The 21,012-nt window shown below is 38.3% G+C and overlaps 1 protein-coding gene across 2 annotated transcripts; it reads right to left on the reverse strand.

Annotated features, from left to right (window-relative positions):
- Nucleotides 1-632: 632 nt before the first annotated feature.
- LOC107093984 (alpha-N-acetylgalactosaminide alpha-2,6-sialyltransferase 2-like) lies at nt 633-20,842 on the reverse strand. 2 transcript variants are annotated; one of them, XM_015389371.1, is made up of 10 exons: nt 20,635-20,842; nt 19,670-19,963; nt 12,324-12,606; nt 10,175-10,340; nt 6,451-6,625; nt 5,969-6,107; nt 5,795-5,898; nt 3,535-3,618; nt 3,248-3,347; nt 633-2,662 (listed from the first exon to the last, which is right to left on the reverse strand). In XM_015389371.1, exons 2-10 carry the CDS (start codon nt 19,867-19,869, stop codon nt 2,477-2,479), a joined length of 1,437 nt encoding a protein of 478 aa, XP_015244857.1. In that variant the 5' UTR covers nt 19,870-19,963; nt 20,635-20,842; the 3' UTR covers nt 633-2,476. The 2 variants fall into 2 exon arrangements, with proteins under 2 accessions (XP_015244857.1, XP_015244855.1); XM_015389369.1 differs by having other exon boundaries at nt 19,670-19,960; nt 20,635-20,764.
- Between the last annotated feature and the right edge of the window lie 170 nt (nt 20,843-21,012).

A 21,012-nucleotide genomic window follows, 5' to 3' on the forward strand; every position in this document is an offset into this window, starting at 1 on the left:
TTATGCTTCTACACCATGTAGAAAAGTAAATGGTTTAGAAAACTAGTTTGTTTGAAGAAAAACTCCCTGATACACCTTCCAGTCTAACAGTTTGACTGAAAAATTAAGCCATTTGTAATTTAGGATGACTCATCCGTTTGGACGTTTTACCCTTGACAGATGTCAAACAGAGTATACATGTAAACAATTCCCATTAGATGAATCAGTTCTTGCCGCTTTAGAAAAATGTCTAAAAGTCAATAGCTGGGTTTTCAGGATGTAGAAACGTCCAAAGATTGCCTCAAGAAAACAAAATGCTGGTTCACATTAAAGGCACAGAAAGTTGCAAAGTGGCATCTTAGAAAAATAGGTTTAAAAATCAAGTCAAATATATAAATCCATTTCAATTTACATGGTTAGAGTAAGATTTACAGTCACAGTTAGAGGTCTTCCACAAAAAGTCTAACAGGAAAAAAAAAAAAAAACCCTCCTCATTCATGTTAACACACCATATAAAACTTAATGGTTTTATAGAAGTTTTTGGTGATTTATTGCTCCAAAAGTGGATCATCAGACAGCTTGATGGTCTTTGTACCTGTAGGCTGAGGAAAAACTGCTGCTTTCCATGTACTCCTGTTTTTTTTGTTTTTTTTCCAAATACCTGGAAATAAATATTTCCAATAACCAAAACTACACAATTAGGCTTCAAAGAATTGCATCCATTACTGTCGCACATGATTGCTGCATTTCAAGGAATGTTACATGCTTTCCCCCAAACGTTTCAGAAACTTCAACAAGTTTTGTGCTGGATCAAAGTCCTCTCTTTGGCTATAAACTGATCTTTGGAATCGTGGAAAAGGACCTCAGGTTCCCTTAATGAAAATAGCGCAGTCAGTTCAAGTGCTCAGAGGTCAATATCTTGGAAATAAAAACTGTTATTCTTGGATTAGTTTTAATTTTGGCCTCTCATCATTGGAAATCCCTACTAAAGACACTCGTATTTGATCCAACTGACTACAAATCCCCATATTCTTAAAGTAATTTGTTTCTGCAATGCTTAAAATAATTAACATTGCATTGGTAAATTGTTCATTAATATCTAATGATATGTTTTTTGGATAAGTCATTGCGCAAAAGTGTTATTCATGGGCTTCTCTCAAATAAACTTAAATTAAACCATAACCTGCCACCGAAAATAACAGAATATGCCAAACGAACACTCGGCAAGGAGAACTAAAGCTGAACCAAGCACTTTTATCCCAAGCAGTTTGTAGAAAGAAAACAATGCAATCTGAGTTTTCTGGTAATATTAGCACGCTATTCATTTATTTTTTAAGCATTGCACTCAGAGGTTTTTAGACTTTGATGAAACCATGAAGTTAAAAAAGCAGGATGAAACTTCCTAAGAGGCACCTCATTAGCTAAGGCGCTGGCAAAGCTGTTAGCAATACAAGGCGATAACATCTTAAGTGGTTTTTTTATGCTAAAACGCATAATTAGAGTTGCGATGACAAGTCAGACGGTGATGTAGCTAACTTGATTCTTGACTGGAAGCTCAAAAGCTGAGAGTCGTAAACTCTATGCTAAGCCCTGCTGGGTTACCAAAAAGTACAAGAAAATGCTAATGCTTTGCAGCAGGACTCAGGATTTATTTGTATCGGTTATCTTTTTGTTTTATATCGAGTTAGATGAAGAGCAAATGTGAGAAACTATTTATGCAGCTTTCTTTTAGATTTAAAGACCGGGCAACAGATCATGCAGGATGCACAAGAGAGCAACGTTTTAAGTAGATAACAGGAAGGCTAAACGGAATGGAGCTAAATACCTTCCAAGACAGTTTAAAAATGTAAACATCAAAAAGGTTTGCTATTACTGAGCTCATTTACAGTGCAATATCGATTTGGCTTATGGAAATCATTATTTATAGGAAGGCTAAAGCCGTTGTCCAGATTCGCAACTGGCTGAGAAATAACAGAAGCTCAATCCTTTAAAAAAATTGGAAATCAGTCTTAAAACTGAAATAGAATATGTCTCACTATAATTATTTTTGTGTAATAATTTGAAATATTAATCTTTTTAGTACTTGAATAATCAATACTTTTGGATGCTGAATTCTGAGGTCAGTAAGGTATAAGCAGCAGTTCAAGGAGTTTAAGCTTCAGGAGCTTTTCCAGTGGATTTTTCTAAAGACTCAGAAATCCAAAGGCGGCCATCATTATCATCATTATCATTAATATTATTAATATCATCATTATTATTATTATATATTTTTAAAGTAGACAAAATGTTGTAGCATCCTTTCCTGGAGTGTTTTTAGAAGAAGAAAAAAAAAAAAAAAAAGCCCAACATGATTTAGAAAAAGTCTAGCAAATGAGGGGGAACTCATCCTCTTCCAGGAACAACTAAACCAGCTGTTGCTTGGAAGGAAAAAAAAAAAAAACATTTCTTCATCGAAACAAAACTTTATATTTTGTCCGTCTCTCCAGGAGCCATGAAATTACTTCAGTGGTTTTTCCTGCCGCATGTACAACTTTATGAGACCCTCCTTGTGTAGCCGCTGCCACACATTCATCTCCATACGCATGTCATGGTTGACGAAGAAGCCCACCTTGTGATATGTTTTATCATAGTAGTGGTCAGAGTAGTTTGCGTAGTCTGGCGTCATGAAGCCGTACGCACTCACCTTCAGAAAGAACAAAAAGTCACAATTTAACTGCAGGCAGGAACAATAAAAATGCAGGCTTTTAATCGTTTGTCTTGACCTCCATTTCCTGCTGCTGAAGGGTTGAGGAAGGGTTCATGATAAAGCGTGAAATCTTATAGACATAGAATCTTTCACACAAATAGAGAAAGTCAGAGAGCTAGAGAATGTCAACACAAGCTTAAAAATTAACAAGAAACCCATTGCTGTGCAGTCACTTCATAGCTCAAAACAAACATTTACACAATGTATGCAAACACATATGCCTCTCTCACGTCACAGCATCAGACTATATTCCTACCATTGAAGGCAATTCGAATAATAAATTATTTCCTTTTGCCAAATGCAAGAGTAAAGTGTTTTTTTTTTTCACCATACTTTTACTTATAGAAGTTGAATTATTTTTCTTTAGTTTGAGGGTGGCTTGAAAAGAAAATAATGTTAGTGCAAGTAAACTTAAGTTTTGGGAAAAACAAAGAAACTCAGCTGAGATTAGATGAAATACTAATAAAATGATGTAACATGGGAAACAGTTTTGTAGTTGAAAACAATGTTCCTGACTCCTACCTGGTCACAGGAGTGCAGTGCAGCCAAAAGCATGGCAGCCCCCGTCGATGGTCGGTAGATACTCTTATATTTGGTGTTCAGAATGTTTGATCGAAGGAATCTGAAACAGGAAATTGCAATCAGTCATGAGTTGCAGAAATTAGTTTCATTTGTTTCCCCAATCAGCTCTGGCTGTCGATATTCACACACTTCAGTGGGATTTAAAGTAATCAGGAGCTTGATTAGGTCTTGCATGTTTTTCATCCATCTCATTTTCACTTAAAGCACCAGGTTTGGAGGGCACTTACCGGTTTCTAAGGTAACGAATAAAATCTGGGTGGTACATCTTCAGCTTTGCTGCAGAGACATCCTTTCCAAAGTACTTTGTTGGGCTGTAAAAAAAACAAACAAAAAAAAAACGAATTGTTCATCTTAAAAAAAAAAAAGCAGACATGACAGCTTTGGGATACGTTGATGGCTGTCCAGTTAAAGCTGGATCATTACACACTGCCGTTTACAGTATTTCTGTGCTGAACCAAAACAAGACAAGTGGTTTGATGCCTTTCAGAGTGCATCTTCATCTCATAAAACATTAAAACATTTCCTCATGCCCACTTTGATGATAACTTTAAGTACGTAAACCTTTATTTTGTATGCTGTGGTGTAAGGTGCAATGATTTAGAGCAGAGGTCTTCAACAGGGGGTCCGCGACCCCTAGGGGGTCCGCGGAGGTACTGCATGGGGGTCGCGAAAGTCTTGGTTCATTACTTTTTTTTATATTCCCTCCTGCAATTTTTTGCACTAATTAAAATGTCTTTAAATACACATTAACATGAATTCAACACACTGTAGTAAACAGATAAATGAAAGCAGAAGATGTCTTTGAGTCATCAATGCACACATTCAGCAACCCACAGGAGCCCTTTCAAACCTGGGCACCGTTTCATCCACAACACCTGTCCCATCAACCAGGAATCAGATTCCGAAATACTTTAATAATCCCAGGGAGAAATTACTTTCGTTACATGACTCCATATGTAATAGAGTGACTATAGGACCAGTTTGATATAACACAATTTCATACAATATATATATAATTAGGGGGTCCCCGCTCCATCTCGCAATCAGTTTGGGGGTCCTTGGCTTTGAAAACGTTGAAGACCCCTGATTTAGAGCTTCACAAAAAGAGCTCTGCATGACCGACCCTCAGCACCATGGACAGAACCACAGCAAGATTTAAAATGATCGCTGCACCCAGGTATAAAAATTCAACTCAACCATAAAAGAAAATAACGTTATCCAAAAGCAAGGAGGAAAAATCTTTTTTTCAGCATGTTGGAGATTGTCTGACATGAATTTACTCATCAGAAAACTATCTCAGCCCTCACATTAACCGCAAATAACGTGTCCCTTAAGGAGTTTAAACTTTGCTCTATATCCACACACATTACTGGTAGCTCTATATGAACACAAAACTGATTTCGGTGCCTTTTTTCCTGACAATCATTAAATGTGCTTCTATGACTCACTTCAGCTGAAGGTGACAGGAGGTTCAGTTCAACTGATAAAAACCAAGAGTCAAATAAAAACGGGAAAACAGGCTTCAGGAAGCCATGTCAGCCTTTTCAAATCCATACTGCAGCCAGAACACTGCAAGACCTTTATAATTCAGAGTTTCACCTTATAACCATAAAAAAATAGCTGGTCTTCTGTAGGGTCAGCAATTGTGTACAGAAAAACCATGTACTTGCAAACTGAGAAATTCATCTCTTATACAAACTGAAAGTGATTGTCATTGGGGGAAGCTCCTTTCATTCTGTGGAAGGCTGCTAAGAAATTTGAAGCTTTAACCATTTTAAAGAAAACCCTTGTTTATTACTACAGTTTTGCATTTATTAACAAAAAAAATCTTAGGTTCTACAACAACCCAAATCTGGGGTTAAACAATCAAGCAAATGAGAAGCAAGGAGGATAATGTGAGAGAGAGAGTCTGACAAATCTACTGAGAATCATCGTTACCATAGGGGACGCTTATTTCTCCAGTTTCATCATGTTGGCTTTAGCTAATTTTTAACAAACAGTAAAATCGACACAATGGTTGTACATTTTAGGACTTCAGATTTACTTAACTTTATAACACTGTAAAATATCAGATCCATTTAAATGTGATCTAGTGGAACTAAAAGGGAATAAATTTTTAAGCGCATTTAATCATGAAGGCGTCACGTCAGCTACAAATCAAAGTTTAACAGACGTGTTGTTATTATTATTATCACAGTGGGGATAAAACAACCAGGGCATAAGCTCAAATTATTCCTCTATTAAACCATATTATACAAGTCAATAAAGATAAAACAACAGTTTTTATCTTTATTGACTGTCAAGTTTTAAATCTGGCATTCTGCAAACAGACCAGTCATTAACTGAAACTAAGAACAGGTTTAAATACAAAGCAACAAATTGGTTCTTTTTTTAAGCCAATGAGATCCCTGCCAACCTTAAAATCAATGAAGCAGCTCAAACCCAACATTCAGATCAGTTAGGCTTCATCTGGGAAACGTTACTCACTCGTTGCCTTTGTCATGTCCCTTCTCCACCAGTATGTGCGTGGCCGCTGCCTTCATCAGCAGGTAGTCCCGGTCATGATCAGGCAGGAAAACATAACGCGTTTCCTGTGATAGAGCAGCAGGGCGTTAAGTGAGCACAAGACTAAGAGGAGAGACGCTTCAAATGGGTCCTCACCTGGGACACAGGGGGTCCATAGTAGCCGGCACCAGCATAGCTCCTCATGGAGTTCATTAGTGTGTTTGTGGAGAAGGTGTAGTGGGTGGTCCGGGACCCCACATCCTCCTCGAAGCCTTTAATGACCGCTCCGTTTGTTCTGGAGAACCACAGAAGTCCAAAAATAAGCAGAGGCAGGAAAAAGAAAATATCAGTATGTCGCAATAAAAGGCAGATTTATTTGGAACGGGGTTTGGAGCTTTCTTAGAACATCACAGGCAGCTGGGGGAACTTCAAACTTTAAGTCCACCCAAAATATTAACAGATCTCCATGCTTAGTCATGTCACATCTTTCACACCAGAATTACATTCTTTGATCAGTTATCACCTATTATTTATGACTCACTTTAATTTTTTTTTTTATTCCTTAAGCAACAACCAACTTTGATTAAAGAAAAAACGAGTCAAACCGTCTCAGCTGGGTTTATAAGCCCAGGGGTTACCTGAAGACATAATGATGGCCGTCGATCTCCTTCCCTTTCTTCGAATCCTTTAATATCCCACCGTTTCCCACCACAGCACAGCGGCTGCACTCTGAGGTATTTTTCCGGGTTTCCCAGTCATCCAGCATCCTCCAGTTTGCAGACGAGTTTAGCACAGACAGAGTGTCCTTCAGAGCTGAAGAGAAAAAAAAGCAGAATTTATCTGAAATGATTTAGGAAAAAAAATAATTCAGATATTTATGGCTTAATCTAAAAAAAAATAAATAAAAAAAATTGTTTCTTAATTTATAAAATTATTTGGTTTCATGTTTTATTCCAGCAGAATAACTAGACTGACCTCTGCTCTGACTAGATATGAGAGAGTTAATTTTAAAAATAAGTGAATATTTTTACCCACGTTTTAGCCATTTTGTTTTGTTATCCGCACTGTTTTATTTATTTATCTATTTTTTGTAAAGCATTTTGTACACTGGTTGTTTTTAAGTGCTTAATAAAATTGGATTGGATTAATTTGATGAGATTAACTTAATTCTGATACACAACTGTTTTGTTTGGAGTGAAAGTTTGCCGCAGATGTTGTAAAATGTTTTAATCAAGGTATCACACTGTGGAAACTGAAGGAAATATTTGAAAGTAAGGATAATCTTTATGGTTTAGAGCCCTGCAGATGTAATCCCACGGCTCAAACTTATGTTTTGATCAAATGCATTTTAGCAGGACGTAATGGATAAACACCAGGAATTACATGATTGTGAAGTTGTTTTGTTAATCAGCTTCAAAAGACATGTCTTTTGAATTTTCTGCTTTACTCTGATTCCCTTAAATGAAAATTCAAAATGTCAACTGATCATTAAAAGCTACCTGCATCCATTAGATAAAAATGTTTTAGAGGCTGGAATAGACTTGACTATGGCAGAGGTTTACCTTTTTGCAGGACAGCAAGGTAACGTCAAACACTGAACTCCACTGATCCCGTCGGAAAATGCAAAGATTGGGTTTGAATATTAGAGGTTGTTTGTTTAACTAACAGCTTTGATAGCATTGGTTTGCATTGATTTCCATAAATGGCACCCATTTGTGTTTTTATTATTCAGCTGCAAGGTGTCATGTGTGCTGCCCTCCTCCCTTATTTCAAGCTCTTGCTTTGATCAGTAGTGAAACAGCTGGTGTGTTCTCAGTGAAAGCATGACTGCAGGTAAATGTTAGTTGATATTAAATAAGTTGTACACAAGATTTTACTTTAAAATGAAATCTTTCATTTCTTTAAAGTGGCTAAAAGATGAGAAAAAAAGCATTTCACTAAAGATAATCAAGCTTTATTATTTAATTTAGAAGAACTTTTATGTGAAGTTCTGATCAACCTCAGAAACTGATTTAATCTTAAATCTTTCTCAAACGGTAAGTTTCCAAAAAGATATGATTAATATATTCATGAGAGATTTCAAAAATTTGATTAATGCTGATGATATACAAATATTATCCTCCTTTCTTGAATATGCTTGTTGCTGTGAAACAAAGCAGTCTTTGTCTGCAGCATCCATTAAATATTGCCATGGAGAAAAAGACTGTGACTTTTAGGGATTAAGCATAATATAAAGCCTCAACCTCGACATTTCTGGAATCATCTATCTTTATGTTATTCTTTTATCAGTATTTAGATTTCAGCTATTAGGAACTATATACAGAAAATAGTATTTATGTTTTACTTCTAGTAAAACTGGATCTTTCTTTAGTTTATCATTTTACAAATTAGACATACCGGTACTCAGAATTAAACTGTAAACAAATGAAGCAGCTGATTTAATTGCCATTAGGCTACTTATTTCTTTTTAATACTGCACCCTAAACAACTCAGAGCTGAATTAGTGGGTGAATTGGTAGTGAAAATATGGCACCAGTAGATTCTTTATATTCCCCTAGTTTATTGAGCAACACTCAGTTTGTCTGCATGTAGAAATAGACTTGCAGCCACGTGATGATTTAAAGGACCTTTAATGTGTACATCAAGAATAAATGGTTTGATTTTGACTAATTAAGGGGCATATTTTATTTATACATTGATGGATATCCAGCTAAAAGCTCCCAGGCAGGATTTCTCCCATTTACCATCACAACCAAGCTTTAAGCTCAGGTACCGTTCATCTACTTTCTGTTCCTCATTATGACCGCAGTGATGCTCAGTAGAGCAAACCACTTCACGTCAGGCTGCTTTAATAGACAATTGGCTGTAACTTTTATTTCTGGTCTGGATATTGATGTTTAACCGACATCTTTGGTCTGTGTTGCTCTAGTTCTTTCTGTTCCTCGTGAAGTCGCACTGGCTTCTCCAACTCTGCGGATGTCAACGCAGCTGCTCTGAAATCAGAGCTCCCAGCTGCTGTGTTATTTTTTTTATTTATTCCAGGGATGGTGGCCTGTCTATTACAGGAGAAAAAAAATAAACAGCTGTTCTGCCCCTTAAACATCAGACAAACTGCCAGTCCGTCTCTGTGTGATCGTAGTTCCACAGTTGCACTGCAGCGTATGGGGAAAAAAAAAACATTTTTCCTGTCTTGCTTTTTGTTTATTAATTTTCAGGTTAATGTGGAGAGGCTGAAGATTACATGAAATACAGCAAAACTAAGTTTTTGATATAAAAATTGGGCTTAATGTATCTAACAAACATTTCCTTCACTTTTTAACTTTGGAGATCAGAAAGGAGATGAAGCAGAGCCATGGAAGCAAACTGCATCACTGGATGTTTTATTCAATGGCAAGGCTTGGTCCATTCTATTATGGAAAGGGGGGCACAGACGTTGATTGTTTCACGAGTCCCAATTTGTTATTGTTTTGATGCCAAGTCCTTATTTTAAACATGCATCAATATCCTAAGAGTGCTGTTAGAGGAGTCAACAACCAGCAGGCCGCTCCCTCACAGGTGGGGTCACTTGCTGGTTCAGGGCCCCTAGAGGTTGCCTCCTTTGCCTGTATAATAAATCCTCTCCCGATTGTTAAATTGGAGGACTTTCCCAAATTCAGAATAATAACATTCAGGAATCTGTTGTGGGCTTCCTTGGCAGATTTTCTTTATACAGTTTATAATTATATCAGAATATCATCTCAACTGAAAATATATTGCAATACGTTTTCTGTCCACTCTTGCCTACACTACAAGAATATAAATCAAATATAAAATCCAATTAACTCCCTTTACATGGTCTCAATGGTTAAAAACATTTGTTCCGGTTTTTTTTGATGCAATACAAATTTTGTTTGAAGAGAGATGAAACTTCTTTCCAAGGATCCACATCTGATCTAAAGCAATCAGTGGCAATGTTCTAAGCATAGAAGAGCGTTCTAAAGAAAGTCTTAGTGGTGAACATCTGTCAAGCTCAATATCCTCTGAAGATTTTAAGGACATTAAAGCATCCCCTGATCCCAACCCTCAAGTCAGAACTTGTCAAGCAGGTGATTTGACCTTTCACTGATAACTCAATGTTCGAAATTTCATGTGTAACAAAAGAAACTAAATGTATGGCATCTTCTCAACCCTTTGAAGCCGATTTTAGACATTTTAAAATGAACTTTGAGTCAAACCTGTTCTGCTCTGACGAACTATGCCTTCAAAAATGTTTCTGTCTGGAGAGCTGGTTCACCCTGTTGTAAACTATCAACCACAAGAAAACTTTAAAAATTTGCCACGGGTCAAAAAACAGCAAGATTATGAGGAAAAATTGGAGCTCACTGTCGTAGTCAATGCCTCCCCAACCGTGTGTTCCTGGATACTGTTTCAGACGCTGGTGCTGTTCCTGAGTCGCGTGCTGGGCCCATTGCAGGACGGGAATATGCTCCAGGAACAGCCCTCCGAACTCTGACTTCTTTATTCGACTTCGGATTCCATCTGGGCAGTCCTGTGAGGAGCAGAGAACAGCTGTGTAGCAACAATATGTGCAAAAACTCTACAACTGGAGTCACTGCGTTTTTCATCAGTCAGCAGTTCAAACATCCCCAGTAGAAACCTGAACACGGCAGGATATTCCCATGTGCATTGCTGCTGCTAATTATATGGCTCTGACAATAACGTAACCAGGAGAGAGAGAAAGGTACACAGGTTAGAAAGGAGCCTCTGTCACTCAGATCAGATAACATCTATCCCACCCCCAATCAGCTACAACTGCTGTTTAAGAGGAACAAAAGTAGTTCCGACAAGAACTGACTTAAAAATGAAATTTACAAAAAGAGCCAATATTATTGCTTTTCTGGTTTATTTAGTATAAAGGTTCAAAATGGCTGAATTCCCTTTGAAATAAAACAAATCTGCTCTCAGTGGGTTTAAAGATGTCAGCAATAGACAATCTGATTTGATCGTTTCATGCATTGAGCTTTGCATATAATTTATGAACACAGTTCCTAAGACTGAAGATTAAAGTTTGTTTTATTTGCAAGAAGCTCCCATCAACTAAAACCTTTGTGGGGAGAAAACTAAAATTTAAAAAGAAAAAAGCACAAGGAGGTTGAACTTCACACTTTGCTTCCTGAGGAAGGAAACAGGAAAATGCTGTAATGAAAGTGGGTCTTTGGAGAATTTAGTCACATTAAAAAGTGTGAAAAGGAAGAAGTCAAAACTAAATAAACATTAATGAGTTCATGTTGGGTTTGTTTCAGAGATTATCTAGGCATGTCTCTCTCAGCTGGTCGTTAATATACAGATCCAGACACCTACCTTTAATTAAATCTTATAGAAACAAGATTTTTTGCACCATTTAGGTTCTCTTTTTTTGTCTAATTTTACTACCCATCTAAAATATTTTATTTCCCGATTTGTTAAAGCCTGGAACATGTACAGAGTACATGTTAAATGCGTATGGTGGACATTTTAGGATGTCTTTAGCCCTCAGGAACAAACCCATCGCTTCTCAGACTTTCCCAAACACCCAATAACATTTCCTCTGATCTGAGGACGTCTTAAACTGTAAGTCTTAGGCATGACTGTAATAAATATTAAAAGTTTGGTTAATGTTTATACAGATTCCTAACTTTCTTGATAACAAGACAATGACCGTAGCTTTGATGATGCATTTCCAAGGTGCACAAAGAACAGAGAGGACTTAATCTTTAACAAACAGCCTGAAGCACAAACCAGTTGAACAAAGTACTTGTAGCCACACCATGACCACACACAGCAGGACATAAAGAAGAAGATAAAGATCCTGACAAGACAGAACATGTGACATTTACAAGCTACAAAGTTCTCAACCTAAAGATTGCTCTCCAAGCAGTTTTTCCATCACTGTAAACATACGCAGTTTGTCAATAGTTAAAATTGATTCTCCCAAAACACTTTTCTTCTAGTTTAAACCAGTTCAAACTTACAAAGAGACTGTGAATGAGAGCTTGAGACCAGACTATACGTCACTGGAGGACATCTTCCATTATTATTAAATCAGTAAACTACTAAATTCTGTTAATTTCAACACGTCTGTAACTCCACTGCCCAATATATCCAAGAGTTCCTGGTTATCTACACATTTTATATCGAGAAACGATCAAGGGAGGAAGTTTATAAACCCTCAAAGGGAGGAACTGTTTTCTTAGAATTTTTGCACAAAATGATGCAGAAAATGTATTTTAAAACAAGATACAAATTTCCCTTGAGTGAGAAGCTGATTATTAACAGTTTTAGTGAGAAGCAGGTCTGTAAAACATTAACTGTTGGTTGACATTTGATGCAGGTGTGAGGAGCCAAGGAAAGGAGGGGGAGGGAGACCAGCCTGTGACTTTGAACATTGACATATCCTCCCTCTTTATTTAAATACCTTTGCAAATAAAGGATAAAAAGGATATCGTTAAAAGCCAAATCTTTCTGATAAATATTAAATCCTGAGCCAACTCACCGTTTGTGGAGGGATGTTCTCAGACATATAGGAATCTCCAATGTAGGGTGGCTCTGTGGGGCCCCGTGGTTTGATTAGATTCCCAGGCAGAGCCACGGGGCTTTTCTTGGCTTGGTCTTCACCTTTAGACCTTGAACTGGGCTTTAAGGCATCACTGCTTTGGTTTTGAGCTGGTTTTGGTGGTTTGGTGACTGGGTTAATCTTTAAAGCTGCATGCCGTACGGCGATGGTGGGATTTGGCTGGCTGAGGTTGCTCCATTTGGGTGGAGAGGCGTTAGAGGTGCTGTGGAAGATTAAACCACATGTTATTATCTGTGCGTTGGTTCCTAAAGGAACTTGACACACCCTAAAAATACATGTAAATGATCCTCGTTTTCTACAGATGTCAGCTGGTTCTATGGTAAACAGCTGGTTCATTTATGGTGCTTAAACAATTCCAAGAAAACCAAATTGCTTTACACCATGTTTTGCTACTGTATAAATGGACAAGTAAGTAAGTAAGTAAACTTTATTTCTATGGCACTTTTCACAGACCAGGATCACAAAGTGCTGCACAGATTTATAAAAAGGTTTCTAGAAATTAAAACATACAAAAACAGTAAACACAGAATTAAACTAAAAAAACAAGTTTAAAAAAGTGGGTCTTTAGTTGTTTCTTAAAAGTGTCTATACAAACAAGAGAAAGAATGGTAAAAGGTAGCTCATTCCAGAGGCGAGGCGCCAAAGCTTTAAAAGATCTGTCTCTGTCTGACAAAGGTGTCGATTTTTTCCTTTTTTGTTCACATGTCACTGAGTGGCTTCATATTGCCTCTAAACCCCTCAGTCTATCAGAACCATTGAAGTCCTGTTTGTAGTTTGAAACGGGCCATGCAGAAGATGCCAAACATTGGAGGGATATTCAAAGATCCATACTAAAATGAATCTGTGAACTCGCACGTCTAAAGGAGCAGTTTCACGTTAGCAGACCAACCACAATCATGAGCATGGGCGTAGCTTTGCATAGGGACATGTCCCTACAAAAATTTTGGACCGACCTATAAGTCCCTACCAATAATTTGATGGGAACATGTTTATCAACATGTAGATCTGCTATTTTTGTTTTCCACATAGGTAAAAATAGTGCCATTTAATTTACTTCTACTTCTAGAAATAAGATAAACACAAACAGAGGAACTCTATTTCTATTTTTCTAGATTTCCACACAGTGCATAAGTAAATCAGTACAAACATTAATGTCTGCTAAAAATGCTTGAATCTTCCCGTTTATTTTGGATACTTTTACATTACAGATAAGATAGTGTTATATTGTCTTTTATAATTGTTAAGTGATTTTATATTTAAATAAAGTTAGGCTCATTCTTAGTGTTATGCTTTAAAATAGACATAAGGAGCTATTAAAACAGTCAGACAGTAAGCAATATAGGATGATAAAAAGGTTGTGTTACATTTAATCCTTTACTATTAAAAACATGCTTGTATAATAGAAACATGACTATAGGAAACGCAGATATAATGATGCAGGGCAGCCTCAAGGTGAAGCATCTGGCCCTTCAGTGCTGTATTATGGAAGAAATGCGTTTGGAATGTTGCCATAAAATTAGGGCTGCAACTTATAATTATTTTGCAAATTGATTAATCTGTTGATCTTTTTCAATGAATCAATTAATAATCAAATAGCCAAAGGTTCCTTAAGATTCAATTAATCAATTATACAAGAAAGTGAATGTCAGTGGTGTATAAGGACATTATACAGGAGAGAAAACAAATATAGTAAAAGGCTGGTATTTAAAAAAAAAAATGAGTCAAAAGGGAAAAAAATAAATTTCTTAATTTTTCAAGAACAGACGATTTATTGAAGTTATTTTTGCGCTACAAATTAAATTGGGTCTTCAATGAACAGGAATGTCGTCCGAAAGGCTGATTTTCTGCTGGGTGGGGCATTTTCTAGGATTCAGATCAATCCTTATAGCAAGCAGGTTCAGAGTACGTTACTACGGTGACTAGGTTCACTAAGAATTAACCCAGCTTTGTGGTACTGGAAAGTCAGGATTAAGGCTGAAGTTGCCTCTCAAACCTTGTGATTCTGCTTTGTGGTACAGGCCTCTGGTCACAGATGTGCTGTGAAGTTCATTAAAAGCATGTTGCAGTTCCATTTCATTGATGTCAGGTAGTTTCATGATGGTACATAAGCTGCTGGCAACTACAAAGAACTACTAATAATCGGTCATCTGTCATTTCTTCATTAAAGTTCAAACGTTCACCATGATAACTACAGGACAGCTTCACTGCTGGCATTCTGCCTCTTGGCAGTCAAAGTGAAACAATGAACTCTTCAATTGAAACTATGGCCCCGTCCACACGAAGTCAAAACGAACACGAAACGCTGATATTTTCCAAAAACGTTTGCCGTAAAGACGGAGACGTAAAATAAATGTGAGCGTCCACACGAATGCATGAAAACGCTGCAAAATGTATGCCAGGCCTGTAAGTGGCGCTGTGGTGCCAAAGCAAAAATAAGCGACGAAATGTTGGGCATGCGCACTAATATTTATACATGGTTGCCCTGCGGGTCCATTTTCGTGGTTCAGTCAAATTCAGGTGCTGAACTATGTCGTCGATATTGCTCTGTTCTTCCTGGAGATATTCCAGAATAAGAAGATTCTGTTGTAAGCCCGACAGCAGGGTGAGTAGCATTAGCAGCAACGGCGCCATTGTTGTTGTGATACTGTGTCGCGCATGCGTGTTTAGAGGCGACGCTATGACGCATGCGTGTAAAAAAAAAAATATGCGGTTAGAGCGTAAAGATGGAAACGCGAAAACGGCGTTTCGAAATCTTCCCACTCTGAAGGCTGAATAAAAAAAAGATCGTTTACAGACCCCCGAAACGCCGGCTTCGTGTGGATGAGAGGCTGGTTTGGTGAAAAATTTGTGCGTTTAGGCCAGGGTTCGTCTTCGTGTGGACTGGGCCTATGAGATGCAAATAATCCTAAACTGCTTCTGACTTCCTGACTCCTTTGCATGGACATGGTGGAAGAGTGGCAGCAACTTTGGATCAGTTTACATATCTTTGCATAAAGGTTAATCAATCCTAGTCTAACCTGCACTCTTCTACTGTGAAGAATAGAGTCATGCCTTGAGTTCTTTCAAAGAGGATGCAATATACATTAAAGCTAGATTAAGGGCTTAGCTGTAATAACACTGCAGAGGACCAGAAAACAAGCTCACTTCACTTTTAAGAGTCTTACCGTGGCTCCCTGTTTTAGTTCATTCTAGTGTGATTTGTAGGACATTAACAGTCTCAGTACAACTGATTTAGCAGATATGATTATGCTACAGAACCTCCAGGAACAGGTCTTGAATGATGGGTCCATATACACATATATCAGCTGTCAACAGGTCAAGATGAGGTCTAAAAACATTGCTCTAACAGGTAGGACTTTATCGTCTAATGGGTTCCTTGATATTCAATGTGTAATGGAAGACAGAATCAAACCAAGTGGCCGTTTGCAGCTGCTTCTGATGTTATCGTCCCATTAAATGGTTGTTATTAGAGGCCATCAGTCCCATAGGGTGGCTTCAGATTGTACCCGCTACCTCCCACTAGGCTCACAGTAAGGTGGTATTACTGAATGAATGCTAATCCTAAGCCTCAAGTAGTTCCCTTTTCCCCATTGAATTGATCAATTTGTGTAATCTGAAAATTCCAGTAGTTCATGTATCGTTTGTAAAATTCTGTGTGTTTTTTTGTTTTTTTTTTAAACGAAAAAGAAATCTCAGTCAACTGAGTTGTTTTTTTTTTTTGTTTTTTTTTTTATCACATTGATTCCGTGTGACTGAAGAGTATACTTCATTCAAAGTAAAGCTTTAAACCGTAGTTTGATTTTTTAATAGGTAAATTGTGAATAAAGTAGATAAAAACGATAAATTAAGTAAATAAAGCCGTTTTAGAGGCAGCCGTTATCAATGATAAACTGCACAGCCTGAAGCCAGTCTATGGGACTGTTGCCGTTTGACCATGCAGTTTATTTTCTTTAATGCCATTTTTACACACACACACCAATGTTCTCGTACTGATAAAGTTCTGTTAAATAAGTCTGTAAGGTTGCAAATGTGAGGATGGATAAGGTTGATGTATGTGATGGACTGCGAGGTGAAAGAGCAGTGCTCATAAATATAATTTTTAATTTTCTGAATATGAGGTAATCATTAATTCTTTGTGAATTAATGCCAATCATTCTTTATCAAGATCCTCGTCAAAAGGACATGCAATATATATATTTTTAAACCTAATGTGTCAAATGGTGCGTTCACACAGCTGATGGTAAAGCCAGTTTATTCTACAGAAATTGCTACAGCGTTGAACTATGAATTCAGCAAAAACAGAATATCTAAGTTTTCTCAAATTAACCTGTTAACATTTCGGTAAACGTAGGGTCCAGCTGTAGCAGAGACTATAAAACTTTTTTTTTTTTCCTTGGTAAAAGAACAGAATGCTCCTTAGGCACAATCCTCTACCATTTTTGATGAAACCTTGAAAACATGCCAGAGCTCCAGTTCCCCTCAGCTGTTCTTAATGCATCTGTTCAGGACCCGCCTGCTTTTAGAGCCCATCAGAACAAAGCTTACATTTCATGTCCCTGTGCGGGAAACGACCTGCTGTCCTCTAACTCCAGGGGATTTTTTTTTCATTAGTGTAGCAGAGTGCTGTATGGTTCCTTTGTTGGAGCCACAATGATCCAACATGGGGTGGGGGGTCCACGCTAAAAGCTAGTTATAGAAACCCTTCATGATGCAGGTGATCTCAGAGTTTGTCCCTTCCACTCTGAGCAAAACAAAACTCAACGACAGCTTAATTTTTCCATAAGGGCCAAAGAGGAAAACACTTAATTCAGCATCTTTAACATTTTGATCCCATTTCCTTCTTGCAAAATCCAAAAACCTGAACGGAAAAAGGTCAACTCAACCAGCACTAACTTTTGAACTTTAACTAGTTTTGTTTTTTAAAACACATTTGTTGATTATGCATCAATTTACAAATAATTGAATGACACCTCCATCATGGCCTGAGGGGTCTGTATCGCTTTCCCTGGCACCAAGAAACTTTGAGGGTGGCGGCATCAACCTTGCCCCATAAACATAAAAAAAAAAAGCAGACTGCTTTACGGCATACGCCCCCCGCTTCCGTTATAAAGACGGAAGTCAATGCAACAAAGTTTCCCTGAGAGACTGTATATTGCTGCAAATTTTGCAGGGTTGATGGCAACGCAGGCAATGTACCACCTTCCTGCTGGGATCTATACGTGTGCTTACTGTGAAGTTATTAAACATATTTGTTTCAAGACTCTAAACTTGTCAGGACATTGGTTGCTGTACAAACTAAACGTTTATTTTCAATATCATCATATGACATTGTTTTGCCACAGTTAGATTCATTACCTCATCGCCGTTCATCTTTCAAACAGCCACTGGAAAGAAATCTAGTTCTATCCAACCACAAACGACAGGGTCATCAGGACTATACCATGCTATAGTCTTTACCACGCTAGTCCTCATGGGAAATGAAGTCTTCCTTCAGGTAAAACTATACAGCCTGTATCCACTGGGGGAGCCAAACTCCAAACTGACCAAACAGAGAGTCCTTTAGTAGCGCTTTAAGAAGTGGCAGTTTATGTCCAAATATGAAACTGAACATAAGAAGTCCAGGCCACTTTAGAACACAATGCATTTTCAGACAAACCAGAGGTGATAGTAATGATTAAATGACTGAGGCAAGAAACATTAAATTATGAGAGGAAGAAACATGGCTGATACCTCTCTAGAAATTGTATCCATCAGCAGCACGATAAAAAAAAAAAAATGTATGCATTCATTCAGGCAGAGATCTTCCAAGGACTGACATTGAGAAAACGGCAAAATAAAAAAGATGAATGCAGTTATGTAGAAGGCCTGTCTCTGATTGACAGATTAATCTCTGATTAAGGCAAGCTGATGTCTGCCATTTCTGAACAGCAACTTGATAACACAGCCACTCCACAGCAGTTCAAAGGTCCAGGCAATACAACTAATTTTGGCTTTTATATCCCGTCATGACCAACCTAGCTTCCTATGTAATATGTTCAACAAACTGCCCATTAATCCCCTTAATCAAGTGCTGCAAAAGCCTGCTAATCATTCATTCTTTCCTAGTGTGATGCAGCAAGGAAGTGGGAAGTTAGGAATGACTGTACAAAACCAAATAATGATCTCTATGTATTCACTGGATTGGTGATAGCCCGTTGGTAGTAGGGGGTGGAGTGAAGCCACCGTCCGCCATATTGGTACTCCCTAGTTAGACCTCTCGCAATGTAAACAATATGTGTGCAACAGCATCGAACAACAACGATGTTCTCATTTTCAGGGGGACTTAAGACTTTTAAAAGAAAGATAAATTCATCACTTTGACAGACACTTGGTGTTTCATAGCATAAGTAGATTCCTTAACTTATAATAAAAAAAATTTAAAAAAGCCACATCACATTGCATAGTCATTATGAAGTCTATAAATTATGTAACATTATACAAATCCATTACAGCAAAATTAATATGTTAATGGAGCACAATAATATAGATATGCCAAAAGTGCTAAATTGATGTTGTACATGTAATATACATGTAATGATGACATTGTCGATTTTGTAATGTTTGTATTTCTCATAGCAGTGTCTTCCACTTAATATAGAATTACCACACGGACATTTCACAGTGAATTACTTTCCATTTTCTAACGTTAGACACAATGTCGGTGGCTAATTCAGTCAATCGAGTCAGTCCGAGATTGCAAGACTAATGTTACGCTACATACTATATTGGTGTAAATAAGGTTTCCTTGGTTAGTACATCCACTGACTGAAGTTACCTGTGAAACGTCTTCCCACAGCCAGCAAACTGCTTGTTTTTGCAGCCAAATGCTACACACGTAGGCCTTTTTATGGCGCGTCTCTGCGGGCGTGGGGAGAACCAATATTGCGGCCAGCAAGTTCACTTTTCAGGCTTTCAGCAATCCAGCGAATAAATAGAGATGAGTGAAACCAAACAGTCAGCAGAATAACTTGTGAGGATCAGCTAAATGTCCTCACATTACAATAAAATTTCCTGATCATTTCAGACAAGAGTTCCAGACAATTAGTGGCTTTGAACTCAAGAGTCCATTGGCTGAGCCACCCTCATGCACTTCCAAAAGACAAAATACTTTACCCCTGTATCATTTTGAGTCTTCCCCTCACCCCTTCATTTATTTCCATCATATCTGCTGGGTTCAGATTTTGTGACTGAACAGGCATTACGTTGTGTGATCAGTGAGCACTCACCTGATTCCCCCATGTTCCCCAAAACCGTTGGGTCTACCACGGGGATAAGGGAAGGGAATCTGCATTGTGTTAGACAGCATGTAGACTAACAGGAGGCAGACGGCGGCCCCCACAGCCACCAGCAGTTGCCTCTTCAGGGCCATGCCTTTTAGGATGCAGTCTCTGGGCAACAGGCTGCGAGTGCTGGCCGGGCCCTGCATGTAGCCTGCAGGAGCATAGGGAGGGTTTTTCCTGGTCAGGCCAGCAGATGTAAAGTGATGGTGAGGATCTCCTTCCACAATATGACCTCGACTTCTCCAATGACGACCACAGAGACAGAGATAAATAACAGAGTTAAAGGGGAAAAGACTCGGCAGTGGGGAAACTTTCTCTCAGCAGCAACAGAACATCAAAGAATCAATTTTAAAGAAACATTTGCTCATGGAAAGGTGAGCAGATTGAACTCTTAACTAAACTGTAGCTCTTCTGATTAATAATAAAAGAGCTCCACTCTAGCTGTCGTCAGCTGCTGTGTCGAGGCAACAGCAGGAAACCAGAAATGTTATCTTTGAGAGACACTCGTGTGCTGCTAAGTGGGTTTGGAGGTGTCAAAAGGAGAGCTGGAGGGATCTACCAGAAAGTCCTTGATAAATGCCTCACCAGAAGAATGGAGGGGGGAGTGGAAGGAATGTGTTAGGAGGGATTTGGTGATAATCAGAACAGCAAACTCAGCTTCCTTGAGAACAAAACAAAAGAAGACGGAGACAAAATGCTCAAGAAATCAAAATAAAACTTTACTAGCACTGTTGGAGTGAGAAAAAAACAAAAAAACTCCCCCCCAAAAAAACAGCAGAGTTAAAGTACCAAACTATGACAAAGCCTGACTCAGGCTGAGCACTGTGGAACAGGAAGCTCTGTCGCCTCGTTTCTGAAACAAAGAAATCTTTTCACATCGAAACACAGGAAGAAAACAAACATTTTCTCACCAGCAGCAGATCGCCTTTTCTCTTACAGTGGAGACGTCTTCTTCTAACGGAGAGCTAAGAACCTCAGTACCAGCCTCTGCTCTGGATGGGCGGGCCTATTGTCAAATGAGCAACAGCTGCTGGCAATTGGTCAAACATGAGGGAAGGGGGGGAGGGAGCCCATGTCAGGCAGCTCTAAAGTTAGTTAGACATGAACAGGCAGCTCTGGGACTGAATCACAAAGATAACAAGCCAAACACACATTTATGTAAACACATTCAGAAATGAACTGAACTTCTCCACCCAGTCGATTATCCCCAACTCAACTAGTAAACAACCTTAAACAGAGGCAACAACCCTAATTAGGATTCCAGAGTGAACCGATGAGGCGTCCCATGA

The sequence above is a fragment of the Cyprinodon variegatus genome, unplaced genomic scaffold (assembly GCF_000732505.1).
Source record: "Cyprinodon variegatus isolate N-32 unplaced genomic scaffold, C_variegatus-1.0 Scaffold456, whole genome shotgun sequence".
Taxonomy (NCBI): domain Eukaryota; kingdom Metazoa; phylum Chordata; class Actinopteri; order Cyprinodontiformes; family Cyprinodontidae; genus Cyprinodon; species Cyprinodon variegatus.